Source organism: Pseudorasbora parva, chromosome 1, assembly GCF_024679245.1.
Source record: "Pseudorasbora parva isolate DD20220531a chromosome 1, ASM2467924v1, whole genome shotgun sequence".
In the NCBI taxonomy this organism is placed as follows: Eukaryota; Metazoa; Chordata; class Actinopteri; order Cypriniformes; family Gobionidae; genus Pseudorasbora; species Pseudorasbora parva.
Window position 1 is genome coordinate 5,883,505 of NC_090172.1, and position 20,772 is coordinate 5,904,276.

Consider the following 20,772-nt stretch of genomic DNA (forward strand, 5'->3'; position numbering starts at 1 on the left):
TTGGAAAGCGCATGAGCGATTTTGTTCAAATTGGCATTTCCTTTTGGCTTCTGTGTGTAATGATACTGATAATGATAATAATGGAATAATGGAATCACCCTCAAGCATTCCTTGATGTATATGACTTACTTCTTTTAGACAAATATAATCAGAGATATATAAAACACATATAATAGCTTGGTTAATAGGGATAATGGGAGGAATCTCCTAGGATGAGATTTTACATCGTGTCAGTCAGGGGTTACTATTTTGGCCTAAGTCGGCTTTGCGTATGGGCCGTCTGCCAGAAGCTAGTTATTTTAGCTTTTAAAGTCTTAATATAGATATTTTTCTCACACACGCATCGCTTGTTGCGTGCGCTATGACACTTTTTGTATTGTTTATTTGTACTTTTGCAAACCTCTAAAATGAAAGAAAAAAAGCTTGGTTGTAATGACTGCCGTTTGAGGGAAGCCAATTATTTGTTATAAAAACATTAAACCGATCAATGCCAAATACATTTCAATGTGATTTTTGTACGCTACATTTATTCTGATTTAGACAGGATTATAGAGGATCTGGGAGGTAGAAACCAAAACATTTCACTAAAATATAATGTGTCTTGGGTAATAATAAATTTTATCATAAATGGTTTAAAAAGTGTTAGTAATTATATAATCTGTGTGCAGATGTTTCATGTTAAGTGTGAGCCACTGTATATATAAAAATATAAACATGCATTTTATAAAAACTTACATGTTGTATGTAATATTTAAATAAATAACTTTAATAATCATGTCAAATAGTAAATGGGTTTTTATTTAAAGATGGAGTTATAAAAATTAGTGCATACATTGTGATTCAGTGATGAAGAAGAGGCAAATATTACTCATGTATTTAATTATATTATAATAAATATATCATGTTTAAAGAAGAAGATCAGACATTAACAGATTTTAAAAATACAGGACGAGACAATACGTTCTCATTTAATCTTGTGTAATACTGTAATCAGTAGCCTTAATTTATTGATAAAGACATTTCTGTAAAATTATAGTAGAGAAGAATTCAGGATGATTACAATTTAGGAAAATTATAAATGGGTGAGAGGTTTTATCACACAGAAAAAAAGGGTGTCAAAATTAGGGGTACAGCTTGTCGCTGGGGCAGTGCCCTTAAAAGGACAACTTTGTACCATATTTCCACAAAAAGGTTCATAGTATTACTCAAAATGCGCATACTCAAAGGTACTAATATGCACCTTTTAGGAGTAAAAAAGGTACAAAGATGTAATCTTAAGGGTACTACCCCAGCAACAAGCTGTTGTATCCCTAAAGGTACAATTATCATCATAAATACAGTTCGCTAAGACTTGAAACTGTTGCAGAACAACCGCATTACTCACATTCGCTCTCAGTTTAGAACAATGTTACATTAAGAGCTGCTTGGAACATTTGGATATTTAGAGATGACAAACTAAATGTCGATCAAAGCTGCAGATATATATAAACGCAGCATGAGATAACTCAAATGAGGTAACGAGGAAATGATATCTGGTATATAAGAGCGTCCCTCAGCGCACACTTCCACTTAAGAGAAATTTGAGTGCGAACTATGTTCATGCGCATGTGGTTGATTCCATCCCGACATAAAGTCAGTCAGGAAACCAGTGTATCGAAGGTTTAAAGATTTTCAGGTATCCAGAAAGTACAAACAGCTTTGTAGCTATTAGACAAGCGTTTCTTAAGACTGATTTGTTTTACAGAAAGGCAACTTTAACGGCATGAAATCCCACCGAGCTGCCTCGATTAAACAGACATATCCCATTTAAAACCCTTTACAGCGGCTTGGCTTGACTAGGTCCAGGATAACAACTGTAACAGTTACAAACCTCCTACATTTACAGGCTCAGAATGTAATACTTCCCTCTGTCACGTGGCTAAATTAAAATTAAAAACAAAACGCATTATTATACAGCTTAAAACAAAAACAATTTCATAAAAAAAACAAAAAAAAAAAAAACATTGGCTTTTTGGCCTTTACATCCAAATGTAAAGAAAGAAAAGTTGTGTTTGAAATGATAAAATAGGTGTTAAAGGGGTAGTTCACTCCAAAATGAGAATTCTCTCATCATTTCTCTCATGTCATATCATCCTGATGTGTATGACTTTCTCTCTTCAGATGAACACAAAAAAGGTTTTCTTGTCTGACAGTCCATATAGTGCAAGTCAACGGGTGCCGCTTGGTTGACGCTAAAAATCATAGCAATCACATTGTGACGGCAATCCGTTCGACCCAAATGAATGAACCAATGTCTTCTGGAAGAAAAATGCTTGTTTTTTCACTGTAATCCATTGCTTCCCGGTCTACTGTCCTATGAGTGTTCATGAACGAAAGTGAAACGATGGTCATAAGTGCGGTGTGAAGTTTGTCTTATGACTATTGTTTCAGAAGACATTGATTCGCACTGGGGTTTTGGATTATCGATCGGTGTGGTTTTTCACACCTAATGGCATTATATGGACTCCTAGAGATGGATTATTTTCCTAAAAATCTCTGTTTGTGTTGATCTAAATTAAAAAAAAACATTGGGACGCATGGCATGAGGCCGAGTAAATGATGAGAAAATGAGTGAACTATCCCTTTAATGGTTTAGTATGTGTGACGTCAGGCTATTTGTTCTGTTTCTTTTACTTCAAGTAACCTGTTATGTTAAGGCAAAACATATCTAAATGCAATCTACAGTCTTGATCTGTAATACTAATGTGGCATCATCCATATTTATCGGTTTTCAGGACAAGCGCTAAGCACTACCATCTACAGTCGGTGGGAACTGTCCATTTAGATCTCAACCGCAGTCTCATCTGGCATAAGAAAGAAGATCAGAATTAGAAAGAAATCTGTAAACCCACAAAGCTCACCCTCGAAAAGTTTCTGAAGCATGTAATAACACATTTGAATATTAGATTAGCTGTAAGACCAAAAAAGTCCAAGTTGGCACTTCCCATTTTAGCTCAGCAACCTCAGAGGAAGTGAAAATGTCTCTTCCAGTGTATCAAACATTAACCATTGCTGTTTTTATCCACTGACTGAGGACAATGATTTGGAAAATATTGCTTAACGCTAACGATGATAGATAATAAGTGATGACTTTTCATCCCATGAAAGTCCTGTCCAAACAATGGAAGGCCAGTCCAGACAGCCGCTGGCTGCCCATCATATGATGAAACGATGGTTTGTCGTACATGCACAAAGGAAAAGAAAGCAAGGAGAAGTTTAGAGGACCAGTATCATTCCTGAGTTGAATCAAACAGGGCAGGAGATCTTTATTCAAGCTTCTGCTGGAGTTTCTTCTGAAAGCAGACGGGCAGGATGGAGACCACAGCTAACACCCCCAGGACGATAAGAGAGTTCCAGGACACGGCCTCGCCAGCCGTGGTCAGTTTGTACAGCGTCGTCCCAGCGTTTATCGCCACAAATGACGGAGGGGCCACTCCTGTAGATCAGATAACAGACATTAGATGATTCATTTCACAAGTGATCAAATATAAAACTCTGTTAACTCTGATGCTCTTTAGTTATCTAAGATGGGGGGAAAATTTGAGTCCCAAAAGTTTTTAATCTGTCTGTGTCTGTGTCTGTGTGTGTGTCTGTGTGTCCGTCTGTCTGTGTGTCCGTCTGTCTGTCCGTCTGTCTGTCCGTCTGTCCGTCTGTCCGTCTGTCCGTCCGTCTGTCCGTCTGTCCGTCTGTCCGTGTGTGTGTGTGTGTGTGTGTGTGTGTGTGTGTGTGTGTGTGTGTGTGTGTGTGTGTGTGTGTGTGTGTGTGTGTGTGTGTGTGTGTGTGTGTGTGTGTGTGCTTTATCGGAATGGTACAAAAATTTGAGGCAATAGCCTAACCCTAACCCAATAGTACAACTTGTGATCTTAGCAGTGAAAAAATTAGCTGCATAGAAGATAACATTGATTGAAATATGATGAGTCTTTAAAGGGTTACTTCAGCGATTAGCATATGGCTTTGTATCAGTAGAAACCCTGGAGTATATTCAAATTATTGTGCTTTTCCCCCTCATATCTCCCTGAGACAAGAGATTTATGCATTTTATTTCTGGAAAAATTCCTCCTATGATGCAAATTGACGATTTTTGCATCATAGGAGGAATGTTTGCCCTAAGGCTAAAGACTACAGCCAGCAGAGGGAGCCATTTCCACATGTTTTGAATCCGCGCATGGGGGATGGGAGATTACACTCAGCTTGCAGGGAGAGCTCAGCTCAGCTACAGGCACTCATTTAAACGGAGCTATGGTGAGCAATGTAAGTCTTTTAACTTCTCAAATTAATTTCTATGAAAGTTAAGCTTGTAAAGGCATGAACTGAAACGCGCCAGACTGAACTCACGTTGTGAATGTATGCCGCGAGTGTAGTCGCGATTACCTCAGCTCTCATCACTCCTGCAGTTAGTGCTCAGTGCTGTGAGACTCGCGCGGTGACTCACTCATTATATTGAACAGACACGTTCAGTTTTTAATTGTAGTGTCTCCTCTAACTCAGTCACTGTAATCAAGTTGGTGGCGTGGGCACAGGGCAGCGAAGCATTCTGGGAATTGTAGTCTTTCATCCCCATGGGACAAAAATACATTTTCTGTCTTTTGTCAGTCTAGAAGACACCAAATTAAAAAATAATTTCACATTTCTACTGCATTGATGACCCCGTTTAAATACAGATTCATCTTCCCAGCGCTGAAGTACCCCTTTAATAATATCTAAATATATATCCAAATGCAAAACACAATGAAAGTCAGTAATTATGTCTGGAATTCTAATAAGCAACTAGTGTGCCTACTGCTGACTTCTTCAAGGCAGTCAAAGCGTCATTACGTCGTGAAAGTGCGGACTCAGAGGAAGACCGTGAGGGTTTAGTGTGACATTTGGGACAGGGCCATACAAAACAAAAACACGGCTTTTATATTTTGTGAATGAAATTATCAAATATCCACAGCAATGCTGTGCGCTGGGCTAAATGCGCTCATTTGATGGTATTTTTATTAGCTGAGAACTTGTGAAGAGCTTATTAAGTGTGTAAAGGAGTCAAAACAGCAGCAGGAATCCATCATTCACACAAATGAAGATCTGCTGGAGAAGATGTGGTTGTGACTCGTCTGTGACCGAAATGTGATGGGAAACATCACAACTATGATGAGAAAAAACAGATGTGCTTGGCCGTTTTGTCCTTTTTAGGGACACATCTTGTGACATCACATCCTGTTTTTGGTTCGTTAACATGTCTTTGGTCCATGTTGCATTCATATTTAATTCAAACCGCACCAAAGTTGGATTGGAAGTGGACCGAGACCCATCTTTTGAGAGGTCTTGGTCCTTTTGTTTGGTGCACATCAGGGTTCAGATGGCCCTTATTCTAATGAACTGCACTAACAGAGCAATCGCAACAGGGTTCGTTTTAATCTAATACAACATGCCATGCCATTTTACCTCAGTAATGTTATTTTTTTGCACATTTATTTGGGTGGGCATGATATCATCTATTGGCGATTAATTGGATCATAGAAAGAAAAGTGTTGTGTTGATTGTGGGGATTCCTGAAACAAATTCTGTATTCCTATGCTCTTGACTTTAGAAATAAACAGGGTCAAAGTTGACTGCATTGTTTCTCCTCTAACAAAAAGGGCCAAAAAGTGCAGGCATATAAAAAAAATTCACTTAATAAAATGCACTTTAAAAAGAGAAAATGCCATTTTTACAAACTATCTTAAACGTAGCAACACCACACAAACTTGTGTGACTGTGAATCTTTCTTTGTAAAAAATGATCTTGTTTGAAGATTAATCTTACCAAAAAAGGTGCCCAGGAAGAAGACACCCAGAGGCACATTAATGACCGGTGAGGTGATGTTGATGAACCAGTTCGGAAGGAAAGGAGTGATTCTCAAAAAAATGATGTAATTGATGAGGTGCTCTCTGTGCTTGTCCACCTACAGTGACATTAAACATTGGCTCAGCATTACAGTCAGTCACTTTACTGTACATGCAAAAATCAAAGCTTATGATATGAAAGTGTCACCTGTTGTGACCATTTCTGAGCTCTCTCTGTGAGGTACTTGTAGACCATCGGCCTCCCGACTAAATAAGACAACATATAGCAAAAAGATGCTCCAAGGCCTGAACACTGTAAAGCATGAAACATAACATATTCACATAACAATCAGTTACTTTTCATACAGGAAGACAAAGTTTGGCAGACAGATCATTTGAAAAGGAATTTGTATACAAACAAAGAACTTACCAAACAGACGAGGAAGAGAGCGAGTGGAAAAGGGTAGAGATAACCAGACAGTATACTGAGGAATATGGAGCCTGGGATGGCAAACGTCTGAAGGCTGAGTACGGCTTGGTTAAGGGCTTAACTGAACAGTGAATAAATACAGCACAAGCTGAGCCAAATCTCAGTACTGTAATCTATGCTGAACTATCTAACAAACATGAATATACGCCAAGCAATTATTCTATCAGAAGCTAACCTGTTAGAAAAGATGTTTTGTGGCATTCTGTCGATTAAGGCTCCAAATGTTAACATTAGTTAACTTCATTTGTTAACATGAATTAACAATAAAAATTATTTCTGAACAATTTACCTTATTTAAAGGGATAGATCACCCAACCGTTGCTCATATAATGCATCTCAATGGGGGTCTAATTAGACCCCATTGACATGCATTTTAGGAGCAATGGTTGGAGTTAAAAATCTTAATTTGTGTTCTACTGAAGAAACAAACACTACATCTTGGATGTCATCAGATAAACATCACATTTTCATTTTTGGGTGAACTATCCCTTTAATTTTAATTTCACATTGACTAATCCATTATTACTTTACTAAAACATTACTGTATTACTAATACAGTATTAAAATCAAAAGTTAATAAAACCCGATTCCAAAAAAGTTATAAAATTGTGAATAAAATAGGAATGCAATAATTTTAAAATCTCATGAACTTATATTTTATTCACAATAGAATATAGATAACATATCAAATGTTGAAAGTGAGACATTTTGAAATGTCATGCCAAATATTGCCTCATTTTGGATTTCATAAGAGCTACACATTCCAAAAGAGTTGGGACAGGTAGCAATAAGATGCCGGACAATTTTAATGTACATATCAGGAACAGCTGGAGGACCAATCTGCAACTTATTAGGTCAATTGGCAAAATTATTGGGCCAGACCACATACTCAGCATCAATTACAATATCATGGCTGCGTAGAAGGATCCGGGTACTGAAATGGCCAGCCTGCAGTCCAGAACTTTGCCCCATAGAAAACATTTGGCGCATCATAAAGAGGAAAATGCGACAAAGAAGACCTAAGAGAGTTGAGCATCTAGAAGTCTGTATTAGACAAGAATGGGACAACATTCCTATTCCTAAACTTGAGCAACTTGTCTCCTCAGTCCCAAGACATTTGTGACTGTTATAAAAAGAAGAGGGGATGCCACACAGTGGTAAACATGGCCTGGTCTCAACTTTTTTGAGATGTGTTGATGCCATGAAATTTAAAATCAACTTATTTTCCCCTTAAAATTATATTTTTTCTCAGTTTAAACATTTGATATGTCATCTATGTTGTATTATAAATAAAATATTGAAATTAAAACTTCCACATCATTGCATTATATTTTTATTCACAATTTATACAGTGTCCCAACTTTTTTGGAATCAGGTTTGTATTTTTAATGGACAAGAAGTTAAGAACTAATGTGAACTGCAAACAAACAATAAAAAAGATTAATAAATATTGTAAGAAACTGGGTTTTAGTGACACTTTTAGTGTCCTTGTTACAACTTAAATGTAGTTACTATTGTAATAACTGTAAATTATGCATAATTACTTGCAACTACTATTACAAAATTAGTCTACTGTTAAAGGTTAGTCTACTGTTCTAAGTTAAATATTCATAATGGGTTATTCAATTCATTGAAAGATCTGAATTCAATGAACAATATACTCTCAAAATGGACATCAATAAGGAACGGGAAGTCAACTAACTTTCAGCTTGTTCTTTTGTCAATAAAATTGACAAACTATCAGACGTCATGGCACAAAGGATACAAGATATATGTAGCAAAGTATGCTAAAAGCACTTGGGTGTAATATGTGTCCTTGTATTTAGACAACACTGTGCCCAATGCCTTGGCATCATCCATGTCTTTAGGAATTTTTATTTTTTCTCTCTCGTCTCTGCAAGACATAGAAAAGCATCAAACCTTAAAGCACACATTAAAAAAACTCCATCATGCAGAAAAGTCGACTCAGAAGGGGAGGCAGACTTACTCGCTCAGCTCTGGGAAGTTTCTGAACACCAGATACATGACACAAGCAGAACAGGCAAAGATAGAGACGAGGATGAGGATTGACATGCGTGCAGACGCTCCTCCAGGTGACTGGGCTCCTTAGAGAATAATTCAAAAACATCATGAATAACCTCTCAAATCATCTCTGCAATGTGTTGCATACATTTGCATCATTTGTTCGCAATCCTCAGGGAGATTCAGGCCCGTGAGAGCTGCTATGTGGTGAGCTAGAGAACGGCAAAAATCACTTCTGATAATGTAACATCATCTTAAAGGAGCAGTGTGTATTATTCTGTCCCATTATTGACCCAAAACTAGCTTACAAAAATAACTTTTTTTACATTTAGGAAAATAAAGGTGGTTTACAAACTAAACCCCAAGCCATTGACACATTGCAGTCTTTGGGTTAGGCATTTATATTAAACATGAATAAAATGTATTTAAAATAAATTTTTAGCACTCCTTTTTCACATTTAAAGGGATAGTTCAGCCAAAATTAAAATTACCACAGGATGTACTTATCCTAGGTATATATGACATTCTTCTTTCAGACGAATACAATCAGAGCAGTCCTGGCTCATCCAAGCTTTAAAATGGCAGCAACTGTTGTCTCGTTTTTTAAGTCCATAAAAGTGCATCCATCTGTCATACAACTGCTCCACACAGCTCCAGGGTTAATAAAGGCCTTCTGAAGCAAAGTGGCAGACAGATGCACTTTTATGGACTTCAAAATTGGCCCAACAGTCACTGCCATTATCTCGGATTGTGTTCTTCTGAAATAAGAAAGTCGTATAAGATGACTTTAGGGTGAGTAAATCATGGGATAATTTACATTTTGGGGTAAACTAACTTTAAACCCTTTAAATATAATGCTATTTATTTAATCCAGCTCTTTTTCATACGCGTGTTTAAAATAGCCTGTTATACAATCAAGTCATAAATTCAGTATGTTTTATTCATTGATATTTCTGCTGGTCGGCATTCACCCTTCGCCGGGAGTTTGATTGACAGGTGATATGACCAATCATAATCCGCCGAACCCGCCATTTTTGTCCGACAAAGCAGTCAAGAGAGGTCGTACATTAACGTCGGTGGATTTAAAATTGAAAAACGGTGTGTACTTCTTTCCATGGTTGAAACAACATTCCTTCTTTAGTTCATTCACGTTTATTTGATACTATAAATTAACTAGAAGGAAGAGATGATCAGTTCATGAGCAGCTTTAACTGAGGTGCTACCGTGACCTGTCACGACACATTAAAGAGCCACAAAATTTTTTTTGTTGTTTACATTTCAATAAGAAATTACAACATTTTAGATTTGAGCTTTTTTGTATTAAAAGTAACCTGCTCCGTCCTTGTCTGTCAGTATCCTCTATGCTCTACGATGTGTTCTTCACTGCGTGAGAACATGACGTGTGGTGTGAGCAGCTTGTCATACATAGCAACAGTAACTAAAGTGGGTGGGTCTTTGCGAATGGTTACGGACCCACCAGGGTATATACAGCAATCCTTAAGTTAAATTTACTACTTTTTAATACCTTTTTTACTACCTTCAGAATATTTTTTAAAACCATCACGACACTGAATTGCAAGTGTTAATCAGCGACCTTTCTATTATTTACACAGATTTTGACATATATAACATACAAAAAAGAATAGATTTAGAATCGACAGCAGGAGGAAATCTGTTATAAGTTATCATTCAGACACAGTAAAATACATCTCAACATTCACAAAGGTTGGTTAAGGAGAAGCATTACTGCATACACATTTGATTTCAATTAATAATTGGTAATTCAGCAATTCAATTATTTAGTGTTTTTTTTCCAACAACAAAACCTGAGCCAAATATTCCATTTCTATAACTATGATAAGTTGCTGAATTTAACAAAATACTAAAAACTAGTGCCGTCAATCGATTAAAAACTTTAACTAGATTAAATCACACATTTTTTTCTGTGATTAATCGCAATTAATTGCAATAAAAAGAAATGCTTTTGTACGTTTTTAATGTATTTTTTAATATAATAATTTCACAGTTAATCAAATGAATGTAGAAACAACATAAAGACAGTATATTTTAAATACTTGTTTAAATGGCATCTTTTCATGAATTAAGGCCAGTTTTACTGATATTAATACAGCTACTGATTTTACATTTATTACATTTATTATTAGGCTTCAAAAATCTAACATTTTTTAATTTAAGTAAACGTAAAACAATGCTAACATAAACCCATAATAAATGTCATGTTTACTCCTGCCCTTCCTGTCTTAACAGTTAGGAAATATACAGAAATTTTATAAAGTTATCAAAGTTATATGCAGTCTGCACTGCATAAACTATAAATTAAATAGTTAATCCTTATTGAAGCTACAAAAGTTATTTAGTCAAGAGCAGCGAGTCATGTTCTCTGTTCCTGTTATTTCTCTGTTATTGGCTGCTGTCCCTTTAAGAGCAGACAGACACGCGGATCTCACTGACTGTCTATGGATCGCGTCTCATTCTCTCACAACTCTTTTTGTTCATTTTAGACTTTATAAAAATAATTTAAGATTGCTCTTATGTGGATAGTCGTTGAAGATATGCCTTGAAGCAAGTCTAAAATAAAACGTAAGCCAGCCACTTCTGTTGAGCGCACAGTGTTCTGAGATGATGCTGAACGACCGCTGAATATGACGTCAGCATCAAACATACGTTGAGACGGAGATGAAAGATCTTTGATTATGTGCCCATATATGCCAAAGCCAATATTTAAACGAACTAACGCGAACGCAGATAGCATTTCAATCAGAATAGGACACCTTATAGTCTGAAAAAATAATACCTAATTTGGAAAAAAATAAATACCTCTGAGACCACATTTAACACTTTTAATGGCCTTAAATTCAACAATTTTGATTTATCACTTTTTAATACTTTTTAAAACCCCGCGGACACCCTGCCCACTTTATATTAGGTGGCCTTAAAGGGGTACTTCAGCACTGGGAAGATCAATGTGTATTTAAACTGGGTCCTTAATGTAGTAGTTATTTTTGAATTTGGTGCTTTCTAGACTGAGAAAAGTCAGAAAATTGATTTTTGACTCCTGTAGATGAAAGACAACAACTGCATTCCCTTGCTGTCCTACGAGGCCATTCCCAAAGCCACCGCTACTGGATTACTGGATCACTTTTCCACCGCGTTCATTTTCATAAAATCAGTTCAGTAAGATAAAAAACACTACAATTAATAACTGTGACAACATTACATGAAACCAAACCTTAATCCTACCCTAACCCTAGAGTAAGTACATGCAGTTACTAAATATTACTCAGTCCTTAAATATGTAATTACACTGTAACAAATGACACATTCAAAATAAAGTCTAACTGATTTACAGTTAGGGTTAGTTACTTTGCTATTATATTGTAGTAATGTATAGCTACGTCACCTTAAAATAAAGTGCTACCAAAAATTATGATACTTTCTAAATGACATGAAATTATACATAAACCTTTTGGAAAACTACAAACAAAAAAAGTGCTGAAACCGCTAGAGGCTCAGGTCACCTAGTCAAAATGTGTCGCTTGATTACGCAGAGATTGAGCATGGGATCTTGGGAGTTGTCATCTTCACCTCAAAGCCGGTGGGAAAGAATCGGAAAGAGGCTTGGGCAGAAATCATGTTCATGGATGAAATAGTAGAATATCATATTAATAAATGCGGAATGGCTTTTGTAGCTAAACGGCATGCAACTCATTAAAAAACATATTGTATGATGGAGAAAATGCTGTATAACTGTACAATAATTCATTTTCTGTCTATAAATGGTAAAACATGATAAGCGCTGTAAATCAAGAAAACGAGATTTAAACAATAAGACTAAATGTGTTAAGCTGTATAGCAATGATTAGTTATCCAAACAGTTGTTTCCTTGTCTAATAAAACATATAATATATTAAAGCATCTTGACGTCATTGATAGGCGACACATAGACACGGTCCGCGCCCTGGTTAAAATTACTTATTTCTCTGGATTTAAACATTCTTGAAAAAATTTGGGATAATGTAAGTACACAAGTCAACAAAATATATAACACTGTCCTAGTGGTTTTTGGATATGGAATCCTAAAATCTTACATATTGTGCCTTTAATCGTTCTCTCTCTCTCTCTCTCTCTCTCTCTCTCTCTCTCTCTCTCTCTCTCTCTCTCTCTCTCTCTCTCTCTCTCAGCAGGTAATGTTGTTAATAATGTGACACCGCTTGTTCTTGTGGCATCAAATAAAAACAGTTGATCAGTTAAGAGGTTGAACTCTGACTAAAACTATGAGTAATGCGAACCCACAGCAAACACATCATCAATGTATTACACAATCAGTTAAAGAGTCGCATTTATTGTCCATTTCAGATTATTTACTCCCTGGTAAATCACAGTTTAAGGGGATAAATTGCGACATAACCGGTTCATCGACAAAACCTTTGATAGCTGATCTGAATAGTTGATTGTATATTAGAGATAGTTAAGCTCCAGCTGTCAAATTTTCTGGTCTATGTCAACAAACATACATATATACATATATATATATATACATATATATATATATATATATATATATATATATATATATATATATATATATATATATATATATATATAATTTCGACTCTGAATAATCGTGGAAAATGTACACAATAGCTGTGCGAGATTGACATCAGGACACTGAGTCTGAATGAACGTTACCTTTGGCTGGAGTTTGGCTGGAGGGCCTCGGTTCCTGCTCCACCAGAGGCTCGCGGTTTCCGCCTCTCTTCTTGGCCATGGCGATCTGTTTCAAGCAAAAGAAAATAACGAAGGCAGATCTCAGACGTTTACCGAGATCATATGTCAATGTAAAAGCTTCAGCCGGCTTTCTCCTCCTACTTGTCAGGATACCGGTGACCTGTGACTGAGTGTCTTCTTCTTCGCCGCTGTTCAGTTTAGATGAGAACGTGACTGTTACGCCGCTACTGCCACCTAGTGTCGACCATGGTGTCGACGCTAACGCCACGTAAATAAAACTGTGTGGAGAACTCTTACAAAAAGGGTTACTGGGATTATCATGGTAGCAACCTAAAACATTAGTACGCACCAGGGCGCCTTTTGATGCTTTTTTGCGTTTTTTAAATTGTGTAAATCATTAACACTCATTTGGCCTTTGGGGCCAGCACTGATCTATAAAGAGAACAGTCTAGTAGTCATCAGGGATGGGCAGTATTTCAAATACATGTATTTAAAATACGTATTTGAAATACAAAATACTATTTTGTATTTTGTATTTTAAAGCCTTTGGAAAAAATCGAATGTAATTTGTATTTAAATACATTTAAGATGAGTATTTTTGTATTTTCAAAATACTCAAAATACTTTGAGCCAGGCAACCTCTTTATCAGGAGCTGTTTTCATGCATCTACTAGTTCAGACCAGACACGCCCTCCCCCCAACATTCATTCAGGTGAGCCGCAGCTGTACAACCCTAGCCTGACAAGCCAGACCCACATCAAGATGTTTGGTCTGGAAACTCACCATTGACAGCTCAATCCAAGGGGCGGATAAACGGTTGTCTTTCAAACTCCCTCTGCACACGATAGGATAGCGCTACAACCATCCAGAGCAACGTGAAGCGGAGCTCATTGATAGATTAAACATTCGCCGTATCCGGTCGGCAAAACTCAGAACACATCTTCGCTTTTTAAGAATGACTTCAGTGCCGTTCTTTGTTCTTTTCTCAGAGAAAAGCTTAACTCAAGTCTTCCAGAGTCACGGCCAAAGCTGATTCGAAAGACCGCCGTTCGCCAGCGTCTGTGTTTACTAGAAGCACGCAAACGCAACTCTGCCGTCATTATGTTAAGCCCCGCCCACTGACTCTATACACATGTGATTGGCCCGACCAGATTTAGGTTTTTACAGCTCAGAAGTGTATTGAGAGTTGCTAGACGGCACTCGTGCAGATTAGATTTGCTGCCGCTAGGGTTGCGTCTAGATTTCTAGGCTAGTACAACCCAGTACAACCCAGCCTGGATCGGCAACTTTACAAAATTGTTGGAATAAGGTGAGGATGTCATGGTCAATTCTACTTGTGATTAAAGTAGCTTGTCAAATGTGTTGAAGTATTAACGTTACTGCATGTTAGGGATGAGTGATATCATATGACAATACATATCGTAGATTCGTAGCAATAATATAAAATGTGAATCGATGGAACTTTTTCTAAATCAACATAGATCTAATTTACATAGATAGGCCTATCGGGGTAAGCACATATATCTGTGCAGCTTTTAGTGGGCAGGAATAATTGGAATGTTGGAGTGGAAAAGAAGTGAGGGCGAATGAGTTATTGGTGTAATTTGTGTTATTATAACTGCCGCTAAAGGAAATTCAAATTCAAATTGAAAACGAAAGTTTCTAAGCAGTTGCACACATCTAAATGCTTTTTGCATTCAGATAGCCCAGATAGATTACAGCCTAATATGGATACCTTCACTGAATTGCCAATTTCACATGTATTTGTTGTATTTTCAAAATACAAAATACTGTATTTGTATTTAAATACATTTTTCCTCACAGTATTTTGTATTTGTATTTAAATACATTTTCCTCACAGTATTTTTGTATTTGTATTTTAAATACATTTCCATGTATTTATGCCCATCTCTGGTAGTCATATAGATTTAGACCCCATTTGTGGTTTCCTCATTAAAAAATAGTGGCAGTGGCATATTTGTTGACTTTTGTTACATTATCAAAACACACATAAAAAGGGGCTTCTGAAGGTATGTATAAAAAAAATGAATGGGAAAAGCGAAAAAATAAGAGTTTTTCTTTTTTTTATTTTCAAGAGAGAGAGAGAGAGAGAGAGAGAGAGAGAGAGAGAGAGAGAGAGAGAGAGAGAGAGAGAGAGAGAGAGAGAGAGAGAGAGAGAGAGAGAGAGAGAGAGAGAGAGAGAGAGAGAGAGAGAGAGAGAGAGAGAGAGAGAGAGAGAGAGAGAGAGAGAGAGAGTGGGCCTAGTTTTTATCTAACCAGCAGATGGCAGAATTCTGCCTCTTACACCTAGATCAATATCCATAAACAACTCTCTATTTACAGTTTTTCTCAGTCGCTTTGTTACATTTCTCAAATCATCCTCAACATTTGCAAAACAGTGTATTTGCATTTCTCAAAACAATTCGTACATATAGCAAAACGCAATGGATTACCTGCAAAAGCCACTCTCTTCAAAATCCTTAGTTCATCTCTCAAAAGTAAATGAACATGTCAGTGCCATCAGAATGACAGGTCCTTGTGCCATTGTGTCCGGATAACACAGTCAGATTGCTTAGTCATGTTGTCAATATAAAAGTGTACTGTGAAGGGATATTCTTATGTCAACTTTGGCTAAAGTTTTGATGACAATTACTGTAAATTGTAGGTTACACCTTTAGTCTGTGGGAGTCTGAATGCAAGAGACTGGACATTTCACATTTCACATTTTCGTTTTTACTGTTTGTACTGTCATTTGTTGACAGACCATGTCATTGCGATACAGAAAGGAAAAGACTGCATACCACAAAGAGAACCTAAAATGTGAACGTCTAATGGAAATGTATAAATATGCTTGACATATTATGAAAACTTTCAATCATTTTACAAAGACTTATGAACTAATGCCTAAATGTTGTGGTGGTGAGACAGAGACGCAATATATTTTGATCAACATGACATACGCAATTGATAGGGAACAGCAGAGAATTGTACATAATCATTTGCATGGATGTAACAAAGCATTTGCAACTTTTTGATGTGTACAAGTGACACAATGATGTGAAGATTGAACAGGTTTGAGAATTTCAGTTCTGATCTGAGAAACGTGCCAAAGCGACTGAGAAAAACTGTAATTTAGATAATAATTTTCAGGAAAAATATATATTTCATATGCAAGATCATTTCGTTTAGACCAGTGCAACATACTGATAGAAGAATGTGAAAGATTAGAGTAACTTGTAAAACATCTGAGCAATGGTGGGTGGAGTTGATGAAACAAGCCTTTATTTCCAACTCCTGTGTAAATAGACACTACCAAAAGAAAACGCCCCTACAAAACCTGTTCTCTTGGACATGGACTGCGATTCTTAAGGCCAGTTTGATATGAGCCTTGCTTCTTGCTTGCTTAAATTGCTCTTTTCAGGTCATGTCCCTTCATAGACCAAAAATATTTATTTAAGTCAGTCAAACTATTTTTTGGGATCATTGTCCTGCTGCATCACTCAGTTACACGGGCAGACATTCTTCATCTGAATTGCCTGATATTTCTAATATTTCAAATTATGAAATGATAAATGGGTTCACATGCAGCAATTCCATACAATCACACAGAATGTTATGGCGAGTTGATGTGGACATTAATATTGTTATTTTTTTTAATGTTATTTAAAACTTTGGAATAATTACGATTTTACGAAAATTATCATATTGTAAAATATTATTAAAATTTAAAAGACTGAAAATAGTTTAAAATGTAATTTATTCCCTTAAAGATGTCACATTCTGATTTGCTGCTCAAAATATACTCAATTATGGTAAACTTATATATATACAGGTCCTTCTTAAAAAATTAGCATATTGTGATAAAGTTCATTATTTTCCATAATGTAATGATAAAAATTACACTTTCATATATTTTAGATTCATTGCACACCAACTGAAATATTTCAGGTCTTTTTTTGTATTAATACTGATACAGCTCATGAAAACCCAATCTCAAAAAATTAGCATATGATGAAAAGGTTCTCTAAACGAGCTATTAACCTAATCATCTGAATCAACTAATGAACTCTAAACACCTGCAAAAGATTCCTGAGGCTTTTAAAAACTCCCAGCCTGGTTCATTACTCAAAACCACAATCATGGGTAAGACTGCCGACCTGACTGCTGTCCAGAAGGCCATCATTGACACCCTCAAGCGAAATGGTAAGACACAGAAAGAAATTTCTGAACGAATAGGCTGTTCCCAAAGGGCTGTATCAAGGCACCTCAGTTGGAAGTCTGTGGGAAGGAAAAAGTGTGGCAAAAAACGCTGCACAACGAGAAGAGGTGAGCGGACCCTGAGGGAGATTGTGGAGGACCGATTCCAGACCTTGGGGACCTGCGGAAGCAGTGGACTGAGTCTGGAGTAGAAACATCCAGAGCCGCCGTGCACAGGCGTGTGCAGGAAATGGGCTACAGGTGCCGCATTCCCCAGGTCAAGCCACTTTTGGGCTACAGAGAAGCGGCACTATACTGTTGCTCAGTGGTCCAAAGTACTTTTTTCGGATGAAAGCAAATTTTGCATGTCATTCAGAAATCAAGGTGCCAGAGTCTGGAGGAAGACCGGGGAGAAGGAAATGCCAAAATGCCTGAAGTCCAGTGTCAAGTACCCACAGTCAGTGATGGTCTGGGGTGCCATGTCAGCTGCTGGTGTTGGTCCACTGTGTTTTATCAAGGGCAGGGTCAATGCAGCTAGCTATCGGGAGATTTTGGAGCACTTCATGCTTCCATCTGCTGAAAAGCTTTATGGAGATGAAGATTTTGTTTTTCAGCACGACCTGGCACCTGCTCACGGTGCCAAAACCACTGGTTAATGGTTTACTGACCATGGTATTACTGTGCTCAATTGGCCTGCCAACTCTCCTGACCTGAACCCCATAGAGAATCTGTGGAATATTGTGAAGAGAAAGTTGAGAGACGCAAGACCCAACACTCTGGATGAGCTTAAGGCCGCCATCGAAGCATCCTGGGCCTCCATAACACCTCAGCAGTGCCACAGGCTGATCGCCTCCATGCCACGCCGCATTGAAGCAGTCATTTCTGCAAAAGGATTCCAGACCAAGTATTGCTTGCATAACTGAACATAATTATTTGAAGGTTGACTTTTTTTGTATTAAAAACACTTTTCTTTTATTGATTGGATGAAATATGCAAATGTTTTGAGATTCTGGAGCTGTATGCCAAAATCATCAGTATTAAAACAATAAAAGACCTGAAATATTGCAGTTGGCGTGCAATGAATCTAAAATATATGAAAGTTGAATTTTTATCATTACATTATGGAAAATAATAAACTTTATCACAATATGCTAATTTTTTGAGAAGGACCTGTAGGCCTATATTACCTTGCAAAAGTTTCCAAAAAATGTAAAGGGGGTTGAGGAGCAGCTATCAAAAATACTAGGCCTATATTATAGTAAAATTACTCTAGAAAATATATAGTGTTTTTGGACCATACTATAATAATATACTACGGTAAATTGTAGCATACCTCAGTATTTACTAACAATTGACTATTGCTAGTACTACAGTATGATGTATAAATAAAAAAAGCGTAATATATGGTACAATTTACTGTAGTGTCTTTATTGTCTTGTGTATGATTAAAAAACACTTTTTACTATAATTATATTGTATTTCGGGGTATACATCACTGTAGCCTAAATAGGTAGCCTACAAGGGCCCACCAACAAACATGCTGAATCATTTTTTCTCCATATTTCTGAAATAATGCGCCACCACTTTCACACTTTTGACCAAAAGCAAATATAACAGATTATGCCATATACCATTTGTGTTTGTTTATTTAATTATCAATTGTTCTTAAAGTCCAACTAATATATTGAGACGTTTGCGATAGGGCATAACCGAATTTGTTATTGTGTACACACAACTACGGTCACCATGGGAACATTGGAAATAGGTTTAGGTGAACAAAAACTACAACTCCCTACACGTCCTGGTGGAACGGAAATTCGCTGTGGAGAAACTGGCGCTGATCTATCCGGCCCATCTCGACTGCTCTTCCTTTCGCGCCGGTAGCAGAAGAATTGAGCGTCCATGTGCGCAGCGCCCGGGACTTCATAGATCACTGAGCCTTCCGAATCCGAGCCAGACCGCGACCTTGTAATGGATGTCAACTCTTTGATCGAGGCCCTTCGGGGCACCATGGACGCAAATTTGCGTGAGGCCGCAGAGAGACAACTGAACGAGGTAAAGTGATCTGATGGTGGTGGTGATGATGATGATGGTGGTGCGCCTCGGGCCTTGCGCAGCAGGAATGCTGTTATTTTATTTAATCAAAATGTATTTTTGAACCCATTTAGTTGGCGTATGGCTCTTCAGTAATGGCTAATATGAGTTGATAATCTATTAAAGGGTCTAGATAATATTTTTTTTAACGTTTTGTATCACGCGCTAGCAGCTCGTGTCCGTGTACTACGTCACCGCGATAATGGCTCGCGCAAATGTGATCGTGTTAAACGGACGATACGGCGCTTAAATTTTACGTGACTTCGAGTAGTTTGGTTGGAATAGATAAGGTTGTGTACGTCTTTGTGTTTTGAGGTCAGGTATTGAAGTGTGCGAGCGTGTTGAAGCTGTTTATTTGGTGTGCGCGCGAATGTGCTAGCGCGTGAGATGCTAGGCGCTAGTCTCTCACGTGTCAACGTAAGGCTTGTTGTCATTTCGCGCTATTCGTAAAGCCCGAACTTAACTCTGTTTCTTCGATGGGCATACTTTACTTTAACCAAGTCGCAGATTATCCTTTAGATTAGACATTTAGATTATCCTTGATATATAAAATTGCTGTTCTGGCACTGTTTGGGCCCGTTACTTTAGCCAGCTGCGTCAGTATATTATTAAACTACTGTAACGTTAGTACCAAACGTACAGAAATGTTCGGATGGTGATAATATACTGTTAGTTAAATAAATATGTAACACTTCAATAATGTCTAATTTGTTACAATTAGTTAATGCTATAGCTAATATGAGCGATATATTCCTCACGGATTTTATTACTTTGTTAATGTTAGGTAAAAAATCAATACAGTTTGTTTTAGTTCACAGCTTTTACTAATGTTCAAAGTAACCTTAGCTAAACATTGATCATTATACGTTTAAGGGTAAGGGTTAGGGTCTCTTATTAAACAATAGAGTCTTTGTGTTTCTACTTTAAAATCCTCTTTATAAACTTATTTGTACTTTTAGTTGAGGGTGTACATTTTATGTCCAGTGTTTTAATGTTCCTGTTGTTTTGAAATATGCTTTATAAATCAATAAACTAAATACTCTGGGACTGAATATGGATGTACCGTGGTAAAATCCCTGGAATGACATGTACATCATAGTTTATTTTTGTTACTTTTATTGACAATCATAATAAATGATGGTTTTGTTTGTAGTTGTTACCGCAATCTTTTTTTTTTTTACATATACAAGTTTCACTTTAAAGGCACAATATGTATGATTTTTTTAAAAATAAAATATCCAAATTTTGTTGACTTGTGTACTTACCTTGTCTCAAATGTTTTCAAGAATGTTTAAATCCATAGAAATAAGCAATTTTAACCAGGACACGGGCTGTGTCCGTAAGTCGCCTATCCGTGACATACTCGTGTTACCC

General features: G+C 37.0%; 2 protein-coding genes across 3 annotated transcripts in view; one reads left to right on the top strand and one right to left on the bottom strand.

Annotated features, from left to right (window-relative positions):
* Positions 1 to 780: 780 nt before the first annotated feature.
* tmem41b (transmembrane protein 41B) lies at positions 781 to 13,301 on the bottom strand. Its single transcript, XM_067457724.1, has 8 exons — positions 13,249 to 13,301; positions 13,069 to 13,153; positions 8,324 to 8,441; positions 8,102 to 8,230; positions 6,277 to 6,370; positions 6,055 to 6,159; positions 5,827 to 5,965; positions 781 to 3,475 (listed from the first exon to the last, which is right to left on the bottom strand). The coding sequence occupies exons 2-8, from the start codon at positions 13,145 to 13,147 to the stop codon at positions 3,306 to 3,308; spliced, it is 834 nt and encodes a 277-aa protein (XP_067313825.1). The 5' UTR covers positions 13,148 to 13,153; positions 13,249 to 13,301; the 3' UTR covers positions 781 to 3,305.
* A 5,833-nt stretch (positions 13,302 to 19,134) lies between these two features.
* The window catches only part of ipo7 (importin 7), a 28,011-nt gene continuing 26,373 nt past the window's right edge, over positions 19,135 to 20,772 (top strand). Inside the window, exon 1 of one of the 2 annotated variants that reach the window (XM_067457844.1) lies at positions 19,135 to 19,359. In XM_067457844.1, coding sequence (XP_067313945.1) covers positions 19,276 to 19,359 — 84 coding nt within the window. In that variant the 5' untranslated portion in view covers positions 19,135 to 19,275. The remainder of the gene's footprint in view (positions 19,360 to 20,772) is intronic. The other variant, XM_067457916.1, reaches the window with a different exon arrangement.

Bases quoted from the DNA above. Each gene is read 5' to 3' on its own strand.
- tmem41b (XM_067457724.1), bottom strand. From the start codon at position 13,147: ATGGCCAAGAAGAGAGGCGGAAACCGCGAGCCTCTGGTGGAGCAGGAA. The intron at 8,231-8,323 runs GTAAGTCTGCCT...TATGTCTTGCAG, and splicing joins AACTTCCCAGAGCTGAGCGA to AGACGAGAGAGAAAAAATAA. The intron at 6,371-8,101 runs GTATCCTTTGTG...AGCCGTACTCAG, and splicing joins TACTTTGCTACATATATCTT to CCTTCAGACGTTTGCCATCC.